General features: G+C 54.4%; 3 protein-coding genes across 4 annotated transcripts in view; all 3 read right to left on the reverse strand.

Annotated features, from left to right (window-relative positions):
• Positions 1–14,111, reverse strand: part of HOXC4 (homeobox C4) — a 37,991-nt gene extending 23,880 nt beyond the window's left edge. The window contains exon 1 of the mRNA XM_065888424.1: positions 13,549–14,111. The gene's annotated coding sequence lies outside the window, so the exon portion shown is untranslated. The remainder of the gene's footprint in view (positions 1–13,548) is intronic.
• Positions 826–14,117, reverse strand: HOXC6 (homeobox C6). 2 transcript variants are annotated; one of them, XM_065888426.1, is made up of 3 exons: positions 13,549–14,117; positions 2,574–2,919; positions 826–1,849 (listed from the first exon to the last, which is right to left on the reverse strand). In XM_065888426.1, exons 2-3 carry the CDS (start codon positions 2,725–2,727, stop codon positions 1,542–1,544), a joined length of 462 nt encoding a protein of 153 aa, XP_065744498.1. In that variant the 5' UTR covers positions 2,728–2,919; positions 13,549–14,117; the 3' UTR covers positions 826–1,541. The 2 variants fall into 2 exon arrangements, with proteins under 2 accessions (XP_065744498.1, XP_065744497.1); XM_065888425.1 differs by lacking the exon at positions 13,549–14,117 and having other exon boundaries at positions 2,574–3,085.
• Positions 14,118–19,061: 4,944 nt separating this feature from the next.
• On the reverse strand, positions 19,062–21,551 carry HOXC8 (homeobox C8). The gene is made up of 2 exons (XM_065887480.1): positions 21,097–21,551; positions 19,062–19,735 (listed from the first exon to the last, which is right to left on the reverse strand). Exons 1-2 carry the CDS (start codon positions 21,530–21,532, stop codon positions 19,443–19,445), a joined length of 729 nt encoding a protein of 242 aa, XP_065743552.1. The 5' UTR covers positions 21,533–21,551; the 3' UTR covers positions 19,062–19,442.
• Positions 21,552–26,754: the final 5,203 nt, after the last annotated feature.

Genomic DNA, 26,754 nt, shown 5'->3' on the forward strand with positions numbered 1-26,754 from the left:
AGTTTGAGGGGAGAAGAAAGAGTAAGGAACCAGACTGGGGCTGGCGCTGGAAGGAGGAAGGAATTTGGTCCCGGCCACGTCAGGAGTCCCAGAGCAGGCGAGAGCTCAGTTTCCAGGCTTTCTTTTCCGAGATGTCCTTGAATCGCTCAATCTCTGCCGAAGGGCTCGGGTCCCGCGGTCTCCTCTTTCCCTCGGTTCTCCGCCTCCGCCACGTTTCGCAAGAGTCGGCCTGGCGCGGGCCGGGGGCTGCCCTGCTGGCTTCCGGCGGCGCCTCCCTCCTCGCTCCGGGGAGTGGGCGGGGGTGACCTGGGGCCTGGATAATGCGTCCTTTCTGGCCTTTGGGGCCCGGGGTTCAGAAGCCGAGGACCCCAGACTACCAAAGGCAGGAAGAAAGGCCTGTGTGGGGCCGGAGACCACTCCGACTACCCCCAGCGAAACCCCGTGCGGCCCTTTTTGCGGGGCGAGGGCGTTGCTCTATGTGGGGAACCCGGAGAGGCCTCCCAGCCACCAGCGCGATCCCCGGGAGAACCGGGAGGCAGGGCTCAGCGCCGGGCCGGGCGAGGCGCGTGCAGGGGGCCGGGGGCTCGCAGGCGGCGGGCGGACGCGAGAGCGCTCGGAGCCTGCTCCAAGTTTCACCCCGAGGCCGGAGGGCGAGCGAAGTAACAGAAATCCCGATATAAACTTTAAAAAATAATATGTTTTATTAAATATTCGAGAACGGATCCAGAGGTCGGATTTATACAGGAGAGTAACACGACGGGATTTTTAAAATTTATTATTTTTCTCCTACCGGCTAAACAAACGTCATCCACTATTTTTTCTCTCTTTTTGTACTTTTCCCTCTTTTTTTTTTTTCCTTTTTAAGATGGGATTGGAACACGGACGGTGCTAAACATAAATATAAATACAGAGACCACAAATACAGCTAAAAATATTCACACAGAAATGGTCACAGTTTGTAATATGCCATAATGATCCCCAGGATTCTTTAAATACAATTCGCCTGGGCTGGGCATTTGCTGGGGCAGAGGGGCCGGGCGGGGGCTGCGGGCAGGCCCTGGGGGTTGCTGTGGGATCACCACGCGCCCTACTTGGGCCTCCCGCCCTCCCCGGCTGCCACGCCGGGCCCTGAGGCCTGGGAGCGGAGGCCCCCGGGCCCGGGAGCCGGCTCTCTGCGCGGGGGCGGGGGTGGGGGGCGCCGAGAGGGTTGGAGGCCAAGTCCTCGTTTGGAGGGAGATCTGTGGAGTCTGAAGCGAGGTTCAGGCACGAGCCCCAAGGCCTGGGCGAGGGAAGGGGCCTGCAGACGAGCCGAGAACGAGCTAGCGAGGGAGCAGGAGAGGAGGAGGCGCCTTGTGAGAGAGTCTGTGCGGTGAGGGAGGGGGTCCAGAGCTGACTTTTCAGGTCCATATTTGACTCCCTAATTTTGTCTCAGGAAGTCCAAACATCAATTTGTGCCAGTGATAAATACAGAGTGTGTGATTAGGAGGGAGTTGGGGGGAGCGAGGCAGCAGGAGAGAGAGGGGTGGCAGGGACAGTCCTGGTCACTCTTTCTGCTTCTCCTCTTCTGTCTCTTCCCGCTTTTCCTCTTTTCCGCCCAGGCTGTCGACCGCGGCCCCTCCGCCGCCCCCTGAGAGCGTGGACGTGAGATTAGACTCTTTTTTCCACTTCATCCGGCGGTTCTGGAACCAGATTTTGATCTGTCGCTCGGTCAGGCAGAGCGCGTTGGCGATCTCGATGCGCCGGCGCCGCGTTAGGTAGCGGTTGAAGTGAAATTCCTTCTCCAGTTCCAGGGTCTGGTACCGCGAGTAGATCTGGCGACCGCGCCTCCGGTCCGCTCCATAGCCGACCCCTAGAGATCCGGGCACAAAACACACTAAAAACAGTCAGCAAGGCACCCTCCGCAGACGATTTAGCCTAGCACAGCCCTGACCCTCCCAACTTGGCCAGCAACTCACGGGCCCTCTCGGGCTCCAGCCTTCTCTCTGCCCTGTCTCCACCCCCACTGGGGGTACTACAGTCAGGATCCCAACTTCATTCAGCGCCCCCCCCGCCAGGTTGGTAGGTGGGTCCCAAAGAAAGGTGGGGTTAGGGTGGGGGACAGAACCAGGCAGAAAGCTGCAAGTCTAAAAGCTGATTTTTGAAAAATCCCAAACATGGGGGATGGGGCCCCATTTCTGAACGACTGGGTTCCCCCATCTCCCCAAGCGTCCTAGCTCCTTGGAAACTTCTCCCCACTTCTCTGTCCCCTCCTCTCCCCCTCCCTTCTCCTTAGCCTGACTCGACTTTGGGGGGCTCCCCCACCCCCTCCCCTCATCCCCTGCCCTGTTCCTGCCCCCTCAGCTCGCCTTGGAGCCCTCCAATCCGTCAGGGGCCGAGGGGGCCAGGCCCCTGCGAGCAAGCGGGAGGCGAGCAGAGGGGGCAGAAGAGGGGGCCCTGTCTCGGCGTCGGCGAGGAGACGAGCGTGATTGTTTTTATGGGGCCATAAAAAACTCTCTCCGCCCGTTCTTCTAGGGAAGCCGGTCATAAAGCCAGTTCAGTTTATTTAATTTATATCTCGGAGCTGTAAAACTCACCACTGTGCGAATTCATTCGCTGCATCCAGGGGTAAATCTGGATACTGGCTTTCTGGTCCTGGGGCGCAGTCCTGCCCTGCTCAGAACTAAAATCCTGAGCGATTGAGGTCTGTGTGTTATGTCCTAAGGTGTTTTGTCTGCAGTTTGAGAGCATGTCTTTCTCCTGGTAAAAGGAATTAGATCCATAGTCATACGGCCCTCGGCTGGAACTGAACACGACATTCTCCTGTGGCGAATAAAAGGGAGTCGAGTAGATCCGGTTCTGGGCAACGGCCGCTCCATAGGTCGAGAAATGCCTCACTGGATCATAGGCGGTGGAATTGAGGGCGACGTTGGGGAGGACGTCCTGGCCCCCGGCGAGGTGGCAGGATAAGGAAGGGTTAGTGAAGTAGGAATTCATCCCTTTGCCTTTACCTGGTCGGGCTATGATTTCTTTAATATTTATTTCTGTCTCCAGTTTGTACTCGGAACTAGATGGTTATAGGGACGGCTCCAATCCAGGACAGACAAAATGACAAAGTCAGCTGACCCCCTCCCAGCCAATCGCAAGCCAGATGTCAAGAAGGGGGAAAAAAATCGCTTCTGCTTCTGTTGATTCCCTAGTTGAGACTAAGTGTGTGCTTTGAAAGTAAGACTTGGATTTCTTTTAAAAATATATAAGTAAGGGAACTGATTTGAGGGTGAAGGAAGGGTGAATGTCCCCGAGCAGGGCCTTGGGGCCCAGAAAAGGAGAGCTACACTCCCAGGAAATCTCTCAGCTCCAGCTAACTTTGCTGTGCTGTAGCCACAGCCAGGGCTGGAGAAATCCCTGTATTTTCAATCTAATTTCATCTTTTATATCTGCCCCCTTCTAAAATTACATCTTGATTTCTCCATGGGAGGAACTCCCTCCCAGCTCAGGGAGATCCCCAGAAATCCTACAGGAAATCCTGGTTTGATACTCCATGGAGTGAGTCCACATCATTAAACCAGTATACTTTTCCGAATAATTTCTTTTAAAAAATCAAAAGTGGAAAGAAATTGCATAAAACATGGTGCTCAGAGGGAGGAGAGTCTGGGGTGGAGGGCGCATGTGGGGAGTCCCTAAGTCTAAAGAGGGAAGAGTGAGACATCAGGGTGCAGTGGCAGAGCTGAGGTGTGCAAAGTAGCCATGCATCTGCTTCCTCTTCCTCCTAGCCCTCCGTCTACCTCCTCCTCAGGACCCCTTTTGGGGGAAACTCATAAAGCATTTTTGCCTAAAAGGGAAGATTTATTTTAAAAATAAATAGGAAAGGAAGAGAAAAAGTAAAAGGTGGGAGAGAGAGAAAAAAAGGAAGAAAGGAAGAAGAAAGAACTCTGAGAGTCTTTCTAGACACATCAACTCCTGTTTATGTTGGTGAGAATTTATGATTTAGAGCCAGCCAGGGCCGTTGGGGTAATTCACATAGGATCCAGCCAGAAAGAGAAGGCCGGCGGGGTTCTGATGGATAGTGAGTGTCTTGCAGGCTCAAAGCCCCTGCCCAGGTCAGAAGCCCCTGCCCCCTCGGACTCTCTGTCCTGCCAAGGGAGGTGCCCCTGGACCTGAGCTCTGGGGCTTGGAGATTCTAGCCAAGGTTTCCCGGGGTGCTCTCACCCAAGGGCCGGCCACACCTAGTGGGGCCGGGCCTCTCAGCAGCCCCCTACCTCCATTTTCTTCCCACCTGGGGGCTGAGAATAAGGAAGAGAAGGTTAGGAAAAGGCGGCTGCGTCCGAGGCTTCTGAGGGAGCCGCAGTGGGCAAACAGAAACAGCGGAAGGTGTGCAGATGTTCTTTTTTTTTTCCCCCTGATTAATCCAAACTTACGTTGATATCGTAACACAGGCTGAAAATGCTTTGAGTTGAGAAAGAGGGGGTCAGTGGGGCAAGCGAGGGGAGCAGTGGAAGCTCATATTTTCGCCTCACCATTTTTTGGTGGTGGTGGGGGAAACTGGCTATAACAAGAACCCGGATGTCTCCGGATTTTATGATCTTTTCCTTCTGTGTAACAAAGCGGAGTAATCAATGGGTAGCAATAAAGCCATAAACGGGACTACGCTGGGAAAAAAACTCGTTTATTCATCTGCTGTAACGTTAAGGTTTCCCTGGAGTGTCTCTAGGGGGGAAAAATAAAGTTTCGAACCCAAAAGCAGACTGTGTAGGAGCTGATGGAGACAACATGTTAGTTAATACATGAACCTTGTTACGGGATGGAAGAGTCTTCCTGCGAGACAATTTGTGTTGGCTTTTAAAAATACAGCCCCAGTCCTTCAGAAAGGAGGGAAATGTGTTGGTATTTAGAAGGGCAGGGGGAAGGCCCCTATAGTTATTAAGGTTCCCCCTCTTGGACCATACTTTCCTCTCCCCAAGGAGATGCAAGGGAAGCATAGAGGAGGATTCTTAAATTAAGGAAGAAAATTTTAGATGAGTTGTCTCATTTTGGGGTGCCATGGCAGGTACACAAACAGACACCAGCGTGAGCTGCTTTTCGCTCTAGAATCCAGCTGTCCTCGAATTGAATTCGTGGCATGCCTGGGCAGTGGTTTCCAACAGCTGGCTGGGGCTCCAGGCCCCCTGGAGGGCAAGAGGGAGAGGGAGAGGGAGAGAGAACTAGGGAAGGGGTGGAAGACCGAGGGGGCTGAACTAAGGAGCAAGTCAGTGCACCCCTGGATACAAGTAGCCGCTCTCAGAGTTCCCATCCTCAATTCTGCCCTAAGGGTAGCAGTGTAACACGTAAAAGAGGCCGGAAGAGAGAGTAAATTCCCTCCCCACCCCCACCTCCTTTTCAGAGAGAGATTGCTAGAGGGATAAATCATGTCAGTGATATTTCCTTCAAGATATTAAATTGTTGCAATTTACAACAAATTGAATGATGGAAGATAGGATGTCTTAATGAGGTTTCGCTTTCAATGAGTGTTGATTTTCTACATATTTTAAAATCTCTTTCATGGGTGGGTGGGGGAAGGAAGGACCTTGAAAGAAAGAAGGGGCTTCTGGGGAAATGTGCTGCAGCTCCCCAGCAAGGATGCCTGGGTTTCCTTGAGCCCCTCCTAAACCAAGTCTGGAGGGGAAAGGGGCCCCAAAGTTGGGGAGAGTCTCCTTTAGGGCCTAAAAGCGGTGGGCGTGGGGGTGGGCGACCTGAGGAACAGAATGTAAGTCTCAGCCCTGGAAAGTTAAGTGTTTTATTACGTCCCTAAACAGAGGGCAGAGACTGAAAGGTCTCACCGATTTATAATGAACAGGAACCAGCTGCTGGGGGAAAGAGGCAGAAATGCTGGACCGGGGGGGAGAAGGGGAAGCAGAAATACAAATAAGTTCCCCTACTGCTTAAAGACTTTCGGCAAAACTAATTTCCAACACACTCTTCCCCCATCACCTTTCATTCCTGAGGAATGAAGCCTTTTTCTTTCAGTTGGATCTTTAATTATGCAGCTGAAATTTGCTGGAAGGATTCGCTCCAAGGGGGGAGAGCAGGTCAGATGAGCCGGGTCTTCCCTCCATTGGATTATATTTTCCTTTTTTCATTTCATGATAATTTTAATTTTTTGGCGAAAGAACAACTGTCTATGGGGGGAAAGCTGGGACTTGGGTTTTTCTAAATATATTTATATTTTCCTGTTAAATTTGTCTGAAAACAATTATAGAAACTCATCAGCAGAAGCAAGAACAGATGTTTTATTAAAACTGCAGCTGAGCTCTGTAAATATGCACAAGTCCTGGGAAGGAGGGGCGAGAACTTGTTCTTTGTTTCTATAAAACAAGCCTAGAGAAATCAGAGAACACCCCCCATCAGGCCCATAGGTCTCCGACTTGGTCTGCCCCCTTCGGCCTCCGGAATCAGGCATCGGAGGGGGTTTGGCAGAAAGAGCGGTTCGCTTTCAGAGTTGGAATTAGTGGATTCAAAAACAGAATTCCAAAAACACAGAAAAGGAATAAAGGTGGAAAGTTGCCCGCTCCCTGCTCCCTGTTTCAGCCACCCGCCCCCATCCAAAACACATGCTTTTCATGAGTGCTAGTTATAGGAGAGAACTTACAGTAGGTGCCCTGGGCCTGAGTCGGGGGCAGTCATTGGTCTGGAGTCCCCAAAGTTGCATTGGAGGCTGGGCACTTGAGGGTTTCCTAGGGCAAGTACAGGGCTCCTACTCCAGCCCTACCCCGCTCCAGGCTGGGGGCTGCGGGCCTGTGTAGCTCTGAACTGGGAAGAGGGTGGCTGGGACTGGACGCTGGCCCTGGAGGGGTTCATGGGCAGGCCTCATCTTGCCTGCCTTTGCTTTCCACTCTGCTCTGGGAAATATATTAATTTCTTGGGTAAGGGTATCTGAAGTGAGAGGGATGAGATCTGGAATTTTTATTTGGGGACAGTCTTCTCCAGAGGTCCTGCTTAGTTCGTATTCTGCCAGTCTTCTCTCTCTCCCCAGATCCCCCAACTCTGCACCGATGTCTGTGACTCACCCAGCCTCGCACACAGATACACACACTCCATTCCTGGCTGCCGGCGCCACCAACTACAGCTCGGCGCCTCTGGAGGCTGCTCAGGGACGTGGGCACTGGAGCCGCAGGACTCAGCACTCGGCCTGAGCGCCTGTCTGCCTGGAAGCCACTATAGCTGCCGACCCACCCCTTCAATCCTCGACTTCCAGGGCAGGAGAGGAGCCGTTGCCCCACTGGTCCCTTTTGTGCCACTGGGCGAAGGCTGAAATCCCTCTTGCAGAGAAAGCTGAGTTTCAATAATTGTTCAGCTCACCTCACAATAGCACTGTTTGGTTAAGGCTTTGCTGTTCTAGAGTGACTGCTCAGTTGGCCCGACTGACTTATGATTGGATTTTTTTTTAATTTAAAAATTAAAAAAAATAAATCCTACTCCAAATGCCTAGTGTTTTGTGTATGAGCTCCTTTGATCTCCACAGAATCCAGAGTAAAAGGATTGCAGAGAGAGTTTCCTAGTCTGCCAGATAGCCTGAACACGGGGAACTGTGTCTGCTTGGGGATACCAAAACAGAGCTGACGCAAGGAGCCCCCAGCTTCTCAAAGATCCAGTGGGGAAATTGTCTGAGCTCATACCTCCCCATACACACATTGCATTGCAAAAAAGAATGCTCTTTCGTCTTTCAAAGTTCAGGCATGGAAACTCTTGGAGAAAAGTGAAATTTGACACACCCAACCCGGAAATGGATCCCATTTGGGGGTGCTGATATTCTGGGGACAGGGCCCAGGCTGGCTAGCTGAATGGAGTTGGGGGTCAGCAGGGAGGGGGGAAGGAGGAAAAGGCCAGATGGGGGCATGTCAAGTGCCTGAGAACTGCCCCAAACACCTCAGAGGCCTGGGCTTTTGAGCTGAGCCGTTGAGAGGCTGCCCAAGCTGCTTTTGCTTTATTTACAATTAAACAGAGGAGAAAGGTACCTGGAGGGACGCTGCTAACTCACATCATATTTTCTCTTTTCCCTCTCTCTGTCCAGATTTCTGCCTGACCTTTCCTTATCACCACTCCACTCAATGCTGCTACCATTAGCAGACACAAACTCCCACACCGGCATTTGTTCGGCTTCTCAATTCACTTCTCTGGCTGAAGGTTCAAAAGTAAAATACGTCCTCAGCATCTCTGTCCCATAACACTCAGCCCTGAGCCCCTTTCGGCTCCCTCTGGAAGAAATCATTTTTGGCTTTGGGCGCCTGGCCCCCAAGCCTCCCACCTCTATCCCAAGCAGCTGAGGCGGGGGCATACAGAGAGACTTTGGACATAGTATCTCATCCCCACCGGGAATGGGGAGGGAACTCAGACCCTGAGTGACATTTCAGGGAGGGAAAGCAAGTAGCCGTGCTTGGCCCAGGAGGGAAAAGGAAAATTCAGAATATTTTTGGCCCCCAGAATAAGGGCAAAGGATCCCCAACTTCCTGGCTTCTCTTATACCCCTCCACACCGAGCACTGTTTGGACCCCTTTTGGAGGTTTATGAAAATTGTAAAGTTCAAGAACAAGGCATTTATGACGTCACAGCGAGTTGTCATGAGGAAATTGTAAATGTCATAAAAGTTATGTACGGCTAGGTTCTGTGTGTGGTTCCCCGCCTCCCCTCACTTTGTCTCTCGCTTTCCCCTTCTTCCCCTGGTCTAAGTTTTCCCACTTGAAAATAAAATGTTATTATGTTCTAGAACAATAAGCCAACAATGAAACATCATCCTCATTTCCCTATAAATAATTTTATCCTTTATTGTTTGCAGACCTAAAAGAACCATTTAATCTGCGCTGGCGAAAAGAGGGAGAGAGATGGGGAGGGGAGAGATTAATTTCAGAAACTAGAATATTACTTACTTCAATGATACTCTTTCAGATTTGATAGCCAGGAGCAAAATTAGAGGCGAACAGCGGCCTCTCCGACTCTACACCTGGTGGGATTGGAGATTTATAGGATCTTTAGTGAAGGGGCAATTTAATTTTGTAGGATTTGCTTAAATTCACTGCTATTTTGGGGGACTGAGGAGAAGGGAGGGTGAGGGGAGAGCGACATGCTTTATCTAGCTTTATGAATCCGTCAACGTTACCCTGATTTAAAAACCCAACAACCTATGTCTCAGGGAAAACTCCTGCAGAAAGGAGTGAGGTGAGAGGGACTCAGCTTTCTCAATGAGTGTGGCCCCCTTAACCAAGCAGTTGCCAGGGGCAAGGAAGAAAAGCTGGAGGCTGTTCTGTCTCTCCACCACCGGGACACCCGGAGGTTTATGGTGTCCCCATAATTCCCCCCACCCTATAAACAGTTGCCCTATTTTAGGACGATTTCTGCTTCCTCCCCTCGGAAAGGGAGAGTGAGGGAGGTGGTAATGGCGGGAGCGGGGTGCCGGAAAGGGGAGGGAGTTCAGGATAGCGCTGTACTTTGTTCTCCTGGGTGAGTTTGCTGGTTTGGCGGGTTTCTGACGCAGGGTGGCAGCAGACAAAACAAGTAAACAACTCACAGACACAATAAACAGGGGCGGCTGCGGCGCCGTGGCAGAGGCCGGGTGAGGAGCACACTTTGGGGGTAATGTCACCCTGGCACCCGGGGGCCACCCAGGCCTAAAAGCTCAAGGCTTTGGTGCCGATGGAGAGAAGGTGGGAGAGAGCTGCACGCCTCGGGACCCGCAGCAAGTCTGGACAGGAGATTCTGGGGAGAAACCTGATCACCTAGGGAGTGGAGGAAAAACACCCACCAGCCCCTCTCCCGTCCTTACTTTCTTTCCTGGGCATTTTAATGGACATTTATACTCCCCCCCACCCCGCTCTGTCTTTCCCTGGGCCCAGAAGAGAGAAAGAAGGCTGGTTAATTCCCAGCCCTGGCCCACACTCAGTGCTTTAAGCCTGCAGGCGGTCAGACCCAGCTTCTTCTGCCCCATCAGCCATCTCCCCGGTTTAGGTAGCAGAGAGGATTAAAATAAAGTCCCACCGGTAACCAGATCTGGGTATTTGGGGAACTTAGAGAGCCCCTAATCTGCCCCACAGATGACACAGGCAAAGCTGGGGCCCCGTGAGCAGCCAAGGCAAGCAGGGGCGGGGGAGAGATGCTCACCACACCCCTACCCGTCTGGCTGGCTTTCCCCGCGGCCTCTCCAGGCACCCTAGCTGGCAGCCGCCCCAGACCACCGCCCAGAGGCCACCTTATTAAGCACTCCAATGCCCTCCGCACAGAGCACGCACAGAGGGCACCCAGTGCCTCCTTGAGCCCATGCCCACCTAGTGAGGGCTAACAAAATTTCACAGGCACATAAAACGGTGTTTGAGTGAATACAGGTATGGCTATATACAATTAACCATTGAGAAAATATGAGTCTGTACATATTCATGCGTAAGTCTGCGCCTGTACATTTCAGCCTCTATCTAATAAATGTATAAAGCTACCAAGTCTGGTTTCGGAACACAACAGCCAACCCAACAAGGCCGCCTTCTCCAAACAAGGTCTCATTCTTCGTGGGGATCACAACTGTCAGACCAGGGAGAGAAAGGGTTTGCTTTGCCCATTTCTCCTTAGCTAGGAGCTGGTGCATGAAATACAGCCCGTGGCAGGACTGACAAAGCCCCGTAAGGGGCAGGCCTGAAGTGCCCAAAAGAGTGGGCTCAGAGCAGACTGCTGGGGGCCCTGGGCTCCAGGGAGTGTCACCAGACCCTGACCCACGGACTCAGGGCTTCCGTCCAGCCTTAGTTCTGGGTGTGCAGAGTCCTTGGGCCTGATGCTATTCTCAGCTGCCCGGGCTATTATTAGACAATCACAGCAGTGCTCTCCCTCTCTAAGGACCTTGTCTACAGGGAATCTGGCCTGCAAGGAGGCTGAGGGCTGCCAAGGGTGGCCCCTGTTGTGTTTCAGTTTGAGCACCATCGAGGGAAAGAGAGCAGGGAAAGAAAATCGAAAGTAAGGAGGGAAGGAAGGGGCTGGCATCTGGGGCTGGGTTTTTTCCCTGGCCAGACTAGAACACAGAAAACCAGGGCCAGTCACTGTTGCTACGCTGTCTCTGCATCTCTCTGTGTCCTGAGGAGGAGTCTAGGGGTGAAGGGAGTGAGGGCCTGCAGGACCCTAGCCAGGAAGGGACAGAAAATCAACTGATAAAAATATTATATAAGGACATTTCAGGACGGTGCTGTTAACCTGACAACCACGAACCCTAGCACGCTGAAGTCTCACCAGCCACGTTCGGTTAGATCCCTGTAGGCCGAGGGGAATACCCCAGCCTTGCCCAGGCCCACCCCTCCAAAGGAAGGGGGGCCCTCTAGTATTCCAGGTGAACCCCTACTGGCCTGAGAGGCCTTCTCCAGAAACTGTTGTCCTCAGGGGTGAACAAAGGAGACTTGTCCGTACTCCCCCCCGTCCCCCAGCAAATCAGTGCGGCCATCTGCAGGGGTGGGGGCAGACAAAATACAGCGAAAGAGAAATAGAGGCCTCACCGATCGGCGGTTCCCACAGTACGCCAGGAGAAAGGCTCCCATTTTCAGGCTTCCGGGGCCCCTCCATTGGCCCACTGTACTCCCCTTGCCCTTTGCAGGTCGCACGGACTCGGGGCCTCGGCGGCCGGAGCCTGTCTCTCCGGGGCGTCAGCCCCTGGGCCGCGCCGAGCGGCGGGAGAGCGCGCGGCCGCCGCAGCAGGCGGCGGGCTGGGCCCATTTGGGAAGAGCCAAAGCGCTTTTCTCGATCGTAAACAAGGAACGCGAAATTAGCCCCTCGGCAGACGCCTCTGCCGACACACACAAGTCCTACTGGGGGTGGGGGGGTGGAAGGGGGAGAGAAAATGCCATTTCTTACCCCGGGAGAATACCTCCTAGGCCTTTATGTCGGCTGCGAAAGGGGAATTTTGGGGGGGCAGGAGAGGAAGGGAAGGGGACTGTGGGGGTAGGGGAGGGAAGATTCACCGTCAACTCGGGCCCAAGGGGTTTGATTTGAATGCAGTCGAATTATATTTTTAAGAATTTGATAAAAAAAGGTTATCCACCCCCCTCCCCCCCACCAGGCGACCGGTCGGGGTTTAAACAGGAAATCGAGGAGTGATCCCCTCCCCCACTCGGGCTTGGCGGAGAAGCCCAGTCGCGCGGTTGGAAGAGGATGGGGGTGGGTGCTCTTGGCTCGGACTGGAGGGGACTCTGGCCCCCAGACTCTCGGATCTCTCCAGGAATATGCACCCCCTCCCCCAGCTCTGAGGTGTGTCTGCCTGGGTGTGTAAGCGATTGTGTGTGCATCACCGCCCTTTACAAACAGAAGCTCACACATATAGGTGCCACCTCGGACCCAGGCCAGGGAGCAGGGCGGGGTCATATATCAAGCTGCAACACATTCAGGGCTACGTACATTTGGAAGAAATTAAGCCACTGTGTTATGAAACCATGTGTGTTGGGTTAAGAGTATACAACACGCCATTAGCACCAATTACTAAGAAGCTCCCGAGCGCCCGGGACCCTCCAGGCCGCCCAATTCTGACGTCCCTATCCCATGAGCCAGCCGTGCCTTGAGTCCTCACTGTCTCCGCTCACCCAGGACGCCCCGCCAGCGAGGCCTGGTCCTGTCCCCACCCATCCTTGGGCGTCCCCAATTCCCACCTCCGCCCCAGACAGGGCAGATTCCAGCCCAGAGCAGCCAGGCGACGCGGATGAAGCAGCCCAATGGATATCCTGGGTGGGGTGGCGGCGGCTGGGGGTGGGGGACTCCGGGCCGCGGGGAGAGAAGGCAGATTGGCCCCCTTTCTCCAAGCACAAGATGGCTTTTGAGTACCGAGTACCGAGTCCTCCAGCCCCACCCCCACCCGTCCACCCGCAGTGCAGAGCACCTCCCATCTTTCCATCCGCTCGAATGGGGGTGGGAGCAGGGGTGGGCAGACGCTGTCCCCTCCGCCGACGCGCACCAGCCACCAGCCTCCCCCGTAATTGCCAATTAACAGGCCCAGCCGCCCGCCTAGCTGCGCTCTCTTCCTGCTCATCTGCTCGGTCCTGGGCCCGCACTGCGCATGTGTGAGCTCTAGCGGTCGCGCTCTCCCGGAGACAGGGAGGAGGCTGCGGAGCAGGGAGGGGGCGGTGGAAAGTTTGTTTGGGGGTTGGGGGCCAGACTCTGCCCAGGGAGCAATGGCTACAGCCTACAGGTTCTCTCTCCTGCCCTGGAGTTTGAGCTCCGGGCCCCCTCTGTCCCAGTCCCATTAGCCAAGAGGCCGCAGATCTATAAAACGTAGGGACATGGTCCGCGCACTAGACCCAGGCCTTGAGCCCCACCGGTGCAGTCCTGTGCCCCCCCGACCCCCAATTTCAGCGTATAGTGACATAAGGACAACACACTTCCCCCACTACCATATTCCAATTTAACCCAATTTCTTCCCCTCCCTCCCCTTCCCCCCCCCATAATTGCCCACGCGCCCACCCTCTAACCCTCTCGCCAGCCCCCTCTCCTCTCTAACCAAGACAAGCCGCTGCTGTCCTTATCTTGAAACCGCCACCCAGTTACGGACCATTAGTTACATATTTGAACCAATAAGGAAACACTTACCGGGCGCTGCTGTCACTCTCCCTCTCCCTCTCTCTCTCTCTGCCTCTCTCTCCCACTCTCTCTCTTTCTCGTCTTCCCTCATTCTGTGCCGCTGCCGAGACTGCTTCAGCTCCACATACATATATATACTTTATATAAATTTAAAAATAAAAAAGAGTAGTCCCAATAATCAAAAAGCCAAATAAATTTGAAGCAGAGTTGCGAGAAGGAGGCAGGAGTGAGAGCCTGGGAGAGGGGAGGGGCGGAGGCAGCTGCAGCTCCCTATCTCAACTGCTCCCGCATTCCTCCTGCCCCTTGGGGGGCTAGAGGGTCGGGAAGGGAGAGAGGGGTGTCCTCTACTCCTGCCTCTCCCCCCACCCCCCTCCCCAGGTGCTTCCAGCTTCCAGCAACTCCATCTGGGAGGAAAGAAATTAAATGAGGGGAGAAAATAATTATTAATCAGATTAATTTAAAAAAAATACTGGTAATGAAGGGAGCGCCCAGCGCAGGTTTCCCTGGCAATGGTTAGGCTCTTACAGGGAGGACTGTTCTGCGGAGCGCTCCGAACGGACAAACCACAATAAAAAGTTCACGTTCATGGATGGAATCCACATGACTTCTTGTGGCCAATCCAACTTGTGAGTCGATCGTAAACTTTTATTACTCAGCTGTAAATTTTCTGCAAACAACCGGGAATGCGATGCATTTGTGTAGCGTGTGCAAATGGGCGCCACGGTCGCCATGTTTACCCAATTCTCTCTCAGAGGGAGCATCCCCAGACCCCCACCCCACCCCCACCCACCGTCCACTCCCCACGGGCCGGGCTGCTCCTGGCTAGCGCGGAAAGGGCAACGGGGGAACTTGACAGGAGAGAAGGAAGGATTCTGGCCGCTGAGTCGGCTGCCTCCCTTTGCCATACCGAATTTTACATATTTTCCTTAATAAATGGGGTATTAAGGCTGGCTCTGGCAGAACCAAAGCTTTGCAAAGGTTTGTGGCATTGGGGCAGTGCCGGCGGCGGCGTGAAGGGACTGAGAAGGGATTCACTCCCTACCCCTGCTCCCTCCCCACCCCTGTTTTTTCTAGGAAGAGAACAACATCCTTCCCAATGGGGCGTCCGGGAAGCCCCCCCCACCACTCCACCCCAGCTGGGAACGGGAGGGGCAGGCGGCTGGAGGCCTCATAACCAAGCCTGACCTGGCCACGGTCTGAAGAGCAGAGAGGGTTGAGACCGGTCCTGGGCAGTCCTGCGGAGGCAGCAGGAGGGATGGGAAGCGGGGGCAGCCTATAGAACCCCCAAAGCGCCCATCATCCCCAGGTTCCTTTCTCAGAGAAAACGAATGACATTTTTTCCCCAAGACCATCCCTAGTGTCAGGTCTCCTCAGTTCCTAGGTTCAGACGGCAGCTTCCTCCTAATCTTTCTAGAATTAAAAATAAAATAAAGGACCACGATCTTGGCTCCCACTTCTTTTTCCTTTGGGTGCGTGGTCATGTGAAGCCTTTTCTGTCTTATCAGGTGGCCCACACCCGCCTGCCTTTTTCAGAAAAATTCTGGTATCTGGGCAGCTGGGACACACCTTGGAGGCTCTGAAAAAAAACCCAATTCTTCTCTAAATTCCACCTTCCATGCTAAACACCGAGCACCCGAGACTCCAGACCCCTGATTTTGGCGATGAATCCAGCGTGGGGGAGCCCAGAATAAATTCCCGCATCGAGACTATTTGCCAACCATTCGCAGCCCAGCCACTTTCCCCACCAGCTGGAGATCTGAAGGCGTAAAGTTCTTCCCTTGGTCCCAAATTAAGCTGGCATGGGAACTTCCGTGGCTGGGTGCCCCCACCCCAACCAACAGGGGGTCCCTCATCCCCTCCCCAAACTTCCTCCACAGTAAGAGAAGCAGTTCCCTCAGCCGGATGCAGAGACCTCGTTCCTTTTACAAACCCACCCATAAATTTTATAACAGGTAGTTAAAAATTACGACAAGGAAGCGCTGGCCCAGCTTTTCACAATGGGCCGAGGGGAGAATGGGACAGCACTGCGGGCAGTTCACCGGAAATTTTACTTCTAGTCTGTGGCATAACCTGTCCTGAGTTCACTTTAACTGGGGCGGGGTGACTCTCTCTAGCCAACACGCGGCCACTGGGGCATCTCATTTAGGGAAGCTGAGGCTGGGGAGGCCAATCCACTCTCCCATCTCTCCCAAGGAACCCTTTAGGGCACTCACTACCTCCCTCACCCCCCAGATCCCCTGCGGGCCCGCTACTCCCTTGGCCTCTGCAGTGAAGTGGGGAGGAGAAAAAATGCCGAGAATTTTCAAAAATGCCAGAGAAACGAATTTGCCCCCCAACTTAATAGCTGCATTATCCCTTCTCTACGGTTGGGGTTAGAATAATAAATGTGGGGCGAAATGAGCGAGATGCTTCAACTCAGCAGTTTGAAAGATACTATTTTTCACAAATCACAAGTAGCTTTCGGAAGCCACTTTGATTGGCTAATAAACAAGTAAAGAATGGGAGAATGTCCTATCTGCTGCAGCCGTATGGTCCTCATTCCGGTAATGGGACGGCGGGAGCATTTGGGAGGACGCGTTTCTAAAGAGAGTGCAACCCGCTCGCAATTAAGTCCCCCCATAAAATGGGTTTTGCCTCCTTTTCTCTCCAAACGAGAAAACAGAGGCGGTGGGCACCAGGGGTGGGGGATCAGGTGCTGCAAGAGGGGGCGGCTGGAGCTCTCTTGGTCTGGCCCACCCGAAGCTTCGCATGTCAAGCGATGCCGGGTGCCAGACGCACCCAGCCCTCCGACGCCGGGCTTGGGGCCACCAGCACTGCACGGCCGGGGTTGAATGGGACATCGGGTGTGGCGAAAATTCGGCGAGGTTCTTCGAAGCCACTTAGTGTAGGGTCAACCCACTCGGCTACCGGGCCAGCGATTTGTATTAATAGCAATCAGAAGTCCACATTTAAAAATGAAACGGCCCTTGCCGGCCCTTGGAGTGTGGACGCCTGTGGGAAGGCCTGAGGTCGGAGCGAAATGCTCTATTTTCAGGCCTCCCCGGAGGGTTGCCGGTGTTTCCCGCAGCAGACGGGGTTACCTGGATGCCCCGCGGCTGGCAGCAGGGACCCCAGGTTCCGAAACATTTCCCCCAGAGCTGCTCAAAGCTGTTCCCGGCTGCCTGCAGCCTGCGCTTCCAATCGGCAGCCTCGCTGGGGCCGCAGGAGTCCTCCGTTAATGACGCCAGATCCAATCCTGTGTTCAGAACCACTTTGAGTGGGAGCCAGGCACCCAGATGCGGGTGAAATTACACAAAACTAGAGTCGACCTGGGCCTAAGTCTGGGAAAATCATTGACCAGGGAACAGAGACAGAGAGAGACAGAGAGAAGGATCTGACCTCAAAAATATTTCAGTCTTTGGGGGTCTGGTTTTTAAGACCAGAAGATCCCTTCCCCTCCCCTCTCCCCCTCTCATGACTGAATCAGATGACTTGTATCTCTGGAATTTGGTATTATTTGACCAGGATCTTACTGGCATAAACAGATTTCTCTGTCTAGGACCCTCCAGGGAGGAGCGAGAGCCACCTTGCCCCCCTGAGTCCCTTAGCCTTCGACCCTTTATTTTGGGGAATGAGGAGTCCAGTGAAGACTGTCCTTACCCCGCTGTGGCTGGGGTGGGGGACTGTACATTCAGCAGCAGCCCCCAACCCAGGCCAACTGAGCCACGTTATAAGGGCAGGGCAGGCTGCCCAACTGCCAAGGTGAAGCCAGGAGCGGGCTTGAAACAGCCAGAACAGAGGCTGGGGTAAGTGCAAGCGGGCTAGGTGACAGCGACGGCTCTGTGCTGGCCACATTCGCAGTTCAGACTGTGGGCCCATGCTGTTGGCATGCCAGTCCACTCACCTTCTCCTTCCCTCCTCTCCCCTGGGCGTAAGCTTCCTAGCCCCCCAACACTCAGGCTTCTTCCAGCCAAGCCCTCCAGACTGCCTTGAGCCTCACATCCTTCCCACCCTGTTCATGGTCTAGTGCTGGGTGCTGAGTACCAAGGGTTGGCCATGAGGGGCATGTGGAGATGAGAAAGCACACCATTGCCTCATCCTCATCCTCAGCCCCAGCCCCTGGAAGAAAAAGGCCTAGTTGCCGGAGGGGCACAGGGGCAGAGTTTTGGTCTGGGCCCAGCCCAGGACGAGGAGGAAGAAGAGGGATAAGTGGGGAGAAGATGCTTTCTTCCCATTGGGATCCTGGCATCCAGAAACCCACTTTGTTTGGAGCCAAGGTTCTCCCAAGAGCATCTTCCTCCTCCTCCCCCTCCCCCTCTTCTTCACCTCCCCCCTTTCACCTGCCCTCCCAGTCCAGCCTGCTCCTCTCCACGTGAGTGCCCCCAATCCCAAGTCAAATCAGTGGAGGAAACCTTTACCAGAGTGTTGAAAAAGAAGCAAAAGGAGGGGAGGGCGGTAGAGAATGGGGGGGGTGTGCTGGGGAAAAAACAAGTCAGTCATTGCAGCTTCAACTATTTTTCTCCTCTTTTTTTTAATTATGACTCACGTATACAATACAAAGTACTTGGACCAGAAACAGGGCTGCTGGGACACAAAATCTACATTCATAGCTGGACATAAAGACAAATGACGAAAAATTATTATTATAGATATATTTTTAACGTTTTTTTCCTTTCGAGCACATTGCATAAACAGAGAATTCAAGACAGAGTTAACTATACATTCAGTGCAACTTAGTTCTACTCTACTGGGGTTAGAAGCACAATAAAAGCTCACAGGACCGGCGGGCTAGGCAGTCTCAGTTGTTGGGTTTTTCTTATTGAAATAAGCAGCAACAAACGACAGCAAAACTGCATTACAAATACTCTCAAAGCGGGATTTCTTCCTATAGGTAGTGATAAAATACGTTGGAGGTTTCTTACTTTTTTTTTATTTTAAATTTTTTCTCTTTTTTTCTCCCGTATTAGGATGTTTTTAAATTTCTCTCTTTTTTATTTTTTTCAAGATTATTGCAGGTTCCCTTTAGGTAGTATGTTAAAGATTCATTATTATTATCAGTATTATCAGTATTATTATTATTTTCATGACTATGGTGATTTCTGAGCGCTCACCAATGCAGCTCAGAGGAAGCTGGGCCCAACAACAGAAATTAGACAGGAAAGGGGAGGGAGGCATGGGCCCGAGTGACCATGGGATGGCTAGGTAGGATCTTAGCGGGTGACTGCAGGCTCCTATCTACCCCGTGGAAAGGGAGGGGGGAGGGGGAGACCCCCATCTGCTTCAGGTTTCCATCAGGTTCCTAGAGAAAGTCAAGGGAGTCTTTCTGAGCGGGGAGCCCCAGGGAGGGAGAGGGGATATTCCTCGCTATCCTTTAAAAAATGTCTTTGAACATCTTCCCTTTCTTTTCCTTCCTTCCTTCAATTTTCTGTCCTTTGGGGGAAAAAAAAGTCAATCTAATACACTAATCCTAGCTTGAAAACAAAGCCGCCACGAGTCTTCTTCTGCAGTTTGAGGGGGTTCCCCTCTAAAATAAATACCAGAGAAGCAGGGAGGTGGCAGTGTGGCAAGACGGGGGCCGGGAGAAGGGGCAAAGACGCCAGGTCTCAGACCTTAAAATCCAGCCAGGACTAAGAAGGGTGGGGGGACGGACAAGTGTGTGTGTTGGGGCAACGACTGAGACAGAGACTCGGAACTTTTCACTGTGTCTCGGTCTCCCCCCTCCAGTCCCCAAACAAATAAAGATCCAGGGAAGTCCAAAGGTAATAAAACCCGAGCTGCAAGTATCTGACAGGTAGTTGGTGTTTTGAGTGTCATTCTATTCTCTATAAAAGCAAATGACAGTCGTAAACTTCTCAATTTATCCGCTACCATAAAACGAAACTTCAAGGGAGTTGCTAAAGGGGGGGGGGTCCTCTCTTTTTTGCTCAGTCCTTGTTTTCTTCCTTTTCCTCCTCTTCTTTCTCCTCTTCCTCATTTCCTTCTTCCTCCACCTTCTCCTCGTCTCGGGCTCCCGGCAGTTTATCCTTGTTGTTCTCCTTTTTCCACTTCATCCTTCGGTTCTGGAACCAGATCTTCACTTGTCTCTCAGTCAGTCCCAGGGCGTGAGAGACTTCAATTCGGCGCTTTCGTGTCAAATAAGGATTAAAGAGAAACTCCTTTTCTAGTTCCAAGGTCTGATACCGGCTGTAAGTTTGCCTTCCGCTGCGCCGCCCCGGAGCTGGACAGAACAGAAGCCCAGTCTGGTTATGTTTGGGTGGGGGCCTGGCTTTCCCCTGTCACTCTTCCTCCCCTGAAGTCCCCCCTGTGGTCTGCCCAGTTCCCCTCCCTCCTGCAGAAAAGGCAAGAGTGGAAATCAGGCAAGGGCAGGAAAATTTGGGGGTTTGTTTTGGCTTGGCTTCACCTTGGGAGGTGGGGGGGCAGGGACTGGGGTCTGTCTGGAAAGGAGGGGCTGGCAGAGGCCAGGGGGGCACTGTAGAGTCTCCCCAGGCCTGCAGTCCCAGAAAACTGGCCCTTGCAGCTTTGTTCACAAGTGCAGAGGGGCATTGGGTGAGCAAGGATGGGGACAGAGTCTGTTTCAAAAAGGAAGGCATAAGGGCTGGGGGTGAAGAAGTGGGGCTGTGTTCACTGCCCTTCCTCGGATCTCTCTGCCTAATGCTTTTCCAGAAGAAAAATAATTGATCTCCTGGAATGTATCACTGCTTGGCCTGACTGCTAACTGGAGACCAGCAAATAAATCACGGGCCATCCCCACTGGAACTTGTCACCTTCTCGCGTCCCCTTTTACTTCGAAACTGGGCTCTGAGGGGCCACCCTTGGAGGGGCTCATGACCTGAGCTGCCCTGAGGGTCTCAGGGAGACCCTGCAAGCCTTTGACTGGGGACAGCTTGGCGAGGGTCCCCCAGACCACAGAGCTCTCTAATCTGCATGGCCTCCATCCTTTCTGGGACTCTTTTTTCTTCTCCTTGACTCTCTCTCTCTTCTCTCCAACTGAGGGAAGTAAAGCAAAGTTGGGGTAGTGGCCCTAAGGCTAGCTCTCTGAGAGAAGGTGGTGGGTGCCCCAGACAGGCAGAGCACCTGTCCTTGGGGTCCCGCCACCCTCTGACCCAGCTAGGGGAGAGAAGCAGGGGTCTCCCTTCACCCCAAGACAGCCTGGCCACTGTCCTGGACTGAGGCTGTCTGCCTTATGGAGAAACTGGCTTGCTCCAAACGCTTGCTCAGGGTCTCTGGGCCCTTCCCAGCCACCTCCCCAACTTTGACTAAAGATGATGAGAGGGAGAGAAAGAGGGGTGGAGGGGAGAGAGAGACAGACAGATTGACAGAAGTGGAGAAAACGTTTTTTTTAACCCTTTGCACCCAGACACCACCTTTTCCCCCACCTTCACCCCAATCCCCCAGGCGAACTCCGTGCCCCACCCCCAGCTGAACCTCCCAACCTCCAGAAACCCACTCACGCCCGGGGGTGGGGCCCGAGAGAGCCCCAAGCCAGGAGGTAAAGCGAGGGCAGACAAAAAGGAGGCAAGGGCGGGGGGAGACCCCGGAGAGCGGGAGACCAAGGGGGAAAGAGAAAAGGCTTCTCACCGTGGGGTCTCATCCATGGAAACATGAGGCTGGGAGACGAGTTTTGATTTAAGTGGCCTTGTCCTTCGCTACTGTTAGTGTTGGCGGAGGATTTACAGTCGGGATATTGCACCACGCTCGCCTCTTGCTGAGCCCCATAAAGGGACTGTCTGGGGAGCGCCTCGTAGCCATAGAATTTGGAGGCGTCTCCGTGGCAGCTCAGCGAGCACGGGTTCTGCTGGTAGCCCGAGTTGGAGATGCCCGAGGTGCCGTGGTGGAAGAAGTCTTGGACGTGGTGCGAGGCGTGCTGGAAGCCGGGCGCCGAGCCGCCGGGCCCGTACACCAGCGCATGGCTCCGGCCCACGCTCTGCGGGAAGCGGCAGTCGTAATAGGCCGGCTCCAGGGACTCGCCGCCTTTGTACTTGGAGAACAGGGGGTTGACGAAGTAGGAGCTCATGCTGGGCACATGAAAACCCGCCGCCCTCTCCCCTCTGGCTCCCGACTCCCCCGCCCGGGACCCCGAAACTGCCCTCCCCCCGGGAGCGATCCCTAGGCCGGCCGGCTCCCCGGGGCGGCGGGCCGGGCTGGGCAGGTGGGGGGCGCCTGGGTGCCGGCGGGGCGGCGCAGCTCCCGGGCTGGGCGCGGGCGGCGGCGGCGGCGGCGGCGGCGGTGGCGGCGGCAGCAGCGGCGGCGGCTCTCTTCACTGTCGGTAGGTAGAGCTCGCGCTCTCGCACTTAGCTCTTTCCTTTAACAGCCCGGGCGAATTCCTCAATTCCTCAGACTCCCGGCGGTGGCGGCGCTTACACGCGATTCGCGTTCATCAATCCACGACATGAAGACAGGCGAGAGGGAGAGAGGAAGAGAGGGAGAGAGGGAGAGAGGGAGAGAGGGAGAGAGGGAGAGAGAGAGAGAGGGAGAGGGAGAGAGAGGGAGAGGGAGAGGGGGAGAGAGAGAGAGAGAGAGAGAAGAAAGGGAGGGATGGTGGGCGGGTGGCAGAGGGGTTCAGGGCTGGGGGGGACCTGGAAGAAGGGCAGGGGAGGAAGGGGGAGGGATGGGGGTGTGGTATGTCGGGGGGTGGTGAGCCAGCTCTAGCTAATGACTAGGGCCAGCTTTTCCAAGGTGCGCGCATTCAGATTTGAAGGTGCCTCTCCCCCCTTCTCTTTTCCTTCCTCTCAGAGAGAGAGAGATACCTGAGCCAGCAGGCCAACTCAGGTTACCTCAACAGGTATAAGACCCCCCCCCCCAGGGGTTGAATGCCAACAAGAAAGTTGCTCCCCTAACCCCCAGAGATGGGCTCCCCAGGGGTGTCCTTAAGTCTGGGGACTCTGAGGAAGAACAAGCACATCATATCCCCAAACACTTCAGGCATCAGAACCCTCCATGACTCTTGCCCCTCCCCAGGGTGGGAAGCTGCCCTGTCTTCCCTAGATCCTTTTCTCTTGCCTGCCTGCGTGCTGTGGGTAGTGGAGAGGGCCAGAGGCAGGGGGCACTCCATATACCCAGTCAGGGCTGCACTGACCCTTCAGACACCAGCTCCTGCCTGAGGCAGGAAGCCTAGGCAATAGCCATGAGCTTGCTGGAGAGCAAAGCTGCTGGTGGGGACAGAGAAGGAGAGGGCAGCTGGTGGGTCCCTGGCTTCTGGCTGGGCTGATCCAGGAGGTTTCTTCTTAGGAGACCCCTTGTATCTGGGTTGGAGGAGACTAGAGCAGGCCTCTTAGCTGTCCCCACATACCCTAACCCCATAGGAAATGCCAGTTCGGCTAGGAGGGGCTCCCTGGCTTCACCACACACACACCCCTACACTTCCCCAGGCAGGCTGCCCAGGCCAGGATGTGGATGGGAACTGTCAACAGACACTCTTTATTTACCCACACTTTCTCTGGGGGGCTTCCCCCATCCCCAAGACTGGGTAAATTCAAGTTAATTCTAATGGATAAAGGAACCTTATTCCATCAGCACCCTTTCCTGGCCATAAACATGTACAATTATGTGGACTTCACCCAGACAGAGAGAAAAGGGAGAAAGTCTGAGAGCTGTGGATATGTGTGCTGTGTGCAGGTGAAGGAAGAAGAGCAACAAGAATGATTTTTCCGGTCCTCCCCCCTCCACAGTGTGTGAGGTTGTCGTACACAGGGCAATGCGGGGCCATACTCGGGATCCACACATACTGTATGTGCTACCTTCATCAAATGCATGCTCAATCAGCTATCACACATGCCGGGAAGCGCCCCGTCACCTCACAGGCACTGTGCACACACACGCACATCCGGGCACATATGAAAATAAGACCTGATAAACACACATGCATCTTTAGCCTTTTGCATCATGAAAAAAAAAATTGCTACCTATTTTCCTTCCACATCCTGGGGTTTCAGGGTTGGATGAGGTAGGAGGCGGTTAGAAAACCAGATCTTTTTCTTCCCCATCCAGAGCCCAGCTCTGGGGATGGAGGAAGAAATGAAAGTGCAGGGGAGGATGGTGTAGAGAGAATGAGCTTCCCCCTTTTGTATCTAAATAATTGCTGAGGAAATGGCCACTCTCGGCCAAATTCCCAAAGGACAGTCACTGGTGGCCCAGCAAGAGACGCTTCCAGGATCCCCTGAATTTGGAAGAACCTACCCCCCATCTGACTTAGGGACCGCCCAAACTCTGTGACACCCAGAACTCTGGCCCTGGAGCAGCAGGAGGGGAGGGTCAGCGGAGGGCCGTGCCAGGGCTGCAGGCCTCCCCAGGGTCCAGGGCAGTAGAGGGCATGGCAGAGGTCTCCTCCACTACCAGAGCACGCCACAGCCTTGGTTCTGGCCCTGCCTTTTCTGAGCCTGTTCTGTGGCTACTGAGCTGAACGAGACAGACTCTGGGCTCCCAGCTTCTAGGTCACTGGGGACTGTCATAAATACTTTCTCCTCCCCTCCTGGAAAGAGGAGGCTGGGCAGGCCGGATCCGCTCTGGGGCCTGCGCCTTATCTTTTAGGGGCTGGGGGGATATCTCCACACTTTATGGTCCAGCGGAAACCCTGCCACAGAGCTAGTCTTCCGGGCCTTTGTGTCCTGGAATGCGACTGTCCCGAGTGTGCTGCCAGCACCGTCTGCTCCGAGAGCCCACCAGTCCCGAAATCCCTGGTTGGACTTGGTTTCCCCTTTCGGGATGGAGCGGGGGGCGTCCCTCGCCTTTTCTTTCTTTCGTTCATTTGATTGTTTTTTTTCTTTTACACGTATCTGGTTGATTTCTCTCCGGGAGCCTGGAAATAAAGGAACCGCAAGCAGCCATCCTTGCTGGGGCGTCTCTGTCCCTCGACCCCCATCCTTGCTGGGGCGTCTCTGTCCCTCGCCCCGAGGCCTGCACCGCCCTCCTAGGTACCACGGATTTATGTTCGTTTGTCCGGGTCATTCTGCCTTTTCGTGTTAATTACGCGCTGCCTGCTTCGTGCTTATCTCCTCCGCAAAGCGATTATTTTCGGCGCCCGCCCTCCTGAGATTCCCGAGTCTGCTGCCAGAGCGAGGGCCCACCTCCCGCCGCCACTCTCGATTTATTTACACCTCGCAGGTGAGAGGATTGATTTGCTCAGAGCCAGAGGGGCCGGGCTGGGCCGGGGCGCCGGGCCTTCTCGTCGCTGCTCCTCGGGGCCGGGCCTCAAACGTCAGTGCGGCCAGGCCGGCCGGGGGCACCGCCGCCGCCTCTAACATTGAGCAACAGCGCCACCTCGCGTCCACTTACTCCAATGCAGTCCGGCCGGGAAAAAGCCAACTGCTTAGAGCAAGCAGGTCCCCAGGCTTGACCCAAAGGTGGGAGGTGGGAGGAAGGAGTTTCCAAATGGGTGCGCGTGAGAGGGGTCCCCGGAAGGGATTTCCCTCTGGACCGCTGCTCTTTTGTTTTCTAAATTCTCGAAATAAACCTTGTCAGAGGTTTCACACTATTTTCTCTTTCTGTCACCCTCCCTTCCCGCATTAAGAGACACTGTGCAAAGGAACTGCCGCGATTTCCCCCGCGTTCAGGCGCATTTCTGGCCTCGGAACACCTCCGCGCACGCAGATGCACGCCCCGAAGCTCCCGCGACCGCCTGCCCGCGGCGCGCACCCTAAACTCCTCGCTCCTCTTACCCTGCCGCTGGCTCCGCACCGCCTATTCCGCTGCCGCCTGCAGGACTTTGGGGTGGGATTCTGACTTCTCCTGGCTCTTTGCTCCCTGGTTTGTAGCCCATCCCTCTCTCTCATGCGCGCGCTCTCTCCACCTCTGCCTCCCAGCCAGTGAGGTCCTGTTCTCCGTGGACCATAGACAAAACATTCCTATAATCCGATTTCAAAGGAAAGAGTGTCCACCTTATTTAAACCATAAAACAATTAAGCCCAGACGTCTAGCCAGCTCCGCGCTGCTGTTTTGTTCGGCCCCATTCAGAATCCAGCGCAGGGAGACAAACAGCGCCATAAAAGAGGCATTTCGGGGCCGCGGAAATGTACCTATCCTCTGCCTTCCCAAGTGGAACAACCTTTAGGGTTTTGTGATTCTGACAAAGGAGCAGAGGAGAGGTGGGAGGAGAAGGTTAGGGCAGGGGGCGTTTGCAAGCCCCTCTTTCCTCCCCAGCTTTCGTTTCTTTCCCCAGATGTGTGTTGTGTTGTTGTGCTTTGAGTTCACAAATGACAATAAATAAAACTAGAATCCAATCCTGACCTGCAGGCTGGAGGCCGAGCTGGTACCGAACAGTGGGCTGGACCGGGTGGGCCTGCTCTGGATCCCACGCTCCGCTCAGGGCCCTCCTTCCTGCCCGGAGCAAGGCCGGCTCAGGCGGGCCGCAGGAAGCAGGCCGCGCTGACGGACCGACGAGGGGAGGCGACAGGGCCTTGGAACAGGGGCCGGGTGGAGGCCCGGAAACGCCGCCGAGCTCGGGCCGGAGAGAAGCCTGAGTCCCGGCGGTCAGGACCGAGGGAGACGAGTGCCTCGTCCTCCGCCCGGTGCGGAACTGCGGCCAGGGTCCCAGAACAGTAAAACGGCCCAGGGGAGGAGCGAGGAAGCAAGAAAAGAGAGAAAACTACAGGCAAAGCACCTTCCAAAAGGACCGAGAAAACAATCGCTTCTGGAATTGGGGAGGTCTCTTCTTAAGCGGGGAAGACGAGAGGAAATATCAAAACAAAATGTTCACCTCTTCCCACCTTCCTCCAGCCCCGAAATTGGAGTATTTAGTAGAAGGAGGGGGTAGGAGATTCAAATGATGGGGAAGGGGCTGGTCCCTACAAGTGCCTCGCCAGTCCTGTAAGGTGATGCCATGGAGGGAGCTGCACAGAGACTGGGGTCCCCAATTATTTTCTTCTACGGTGGTATTCCCCAAGTATTCAGAGCAACACCCTGCACCCTCGCCAGAATGGGCAGCCCGAGATATTAAAGGGCTATATTTCAAGCAGTCTGAGTTTAATAGTTTCCAGATTGGGGGATTTCCGAGAATGGGGGCGCCGGGCCGAGTCATACCCGGCAGCTTGAGTCTGCTTCCGATTAGCAGATGAAAACTGCCGGTTCTGGGGAAGGCGCTCTGGGGTGCTATGCAGCCAGCCAGCCCATTGGGCTGTTACACACACATCCCCACATCCTTGCCCCTTGGGTCCCACAGCCACCAGAGAACACCCCACTCCTGGCTAATCCCTGACCAGCTTCCTTGGGCCCTAGCTGCGCCATCTCCCAGAAATGCTGCAG

This window comes from Phocoena phocoena, chromosome 11 (genome assembly GCF_963924675.1).
Source record: "Phocoena phocoena chromosome 11, mPhoPho1.1, whole genome shotgun sequence".
Taxonomy (NCBI): domain Eukaryota; kingdom Metazoa; phylum Chordata; class Mammalia; order Artiodactyla; family Phocoenidae; genus Phocoena; species Phocoena phocoena.

Coding starts and splice junctions, on each gene's coding strand:
- HOXC6 (XM_065888425.1), bottom strand. CDS start 2,973: ATGAATTCCTACTTCACTAACCCTTCCTTATCCTGCCACCTCGCCGGG. Junction 1,850..2,573: donor GCGAATGAATTCGCACAGTG/GTGAGTTTTACA, acceptor CCGGATCTCTAG/GGGTCGGCTATGGAGCGGAC.
- HOXC8 (XM_065887480.1), bottom strand. CDS start 21,532: ATGAGCTCCTACTTCGTCAACCCCCTGTTCTCCAAGTACAAAGGCGGC. Junction 19,736..21,096: donor TCCATGGATGAGACCCCACG/GTGAGAAGCCTT, acceptor TGTTCTGTCCAG/CTCCGGGGCGGCGCAGCGGA.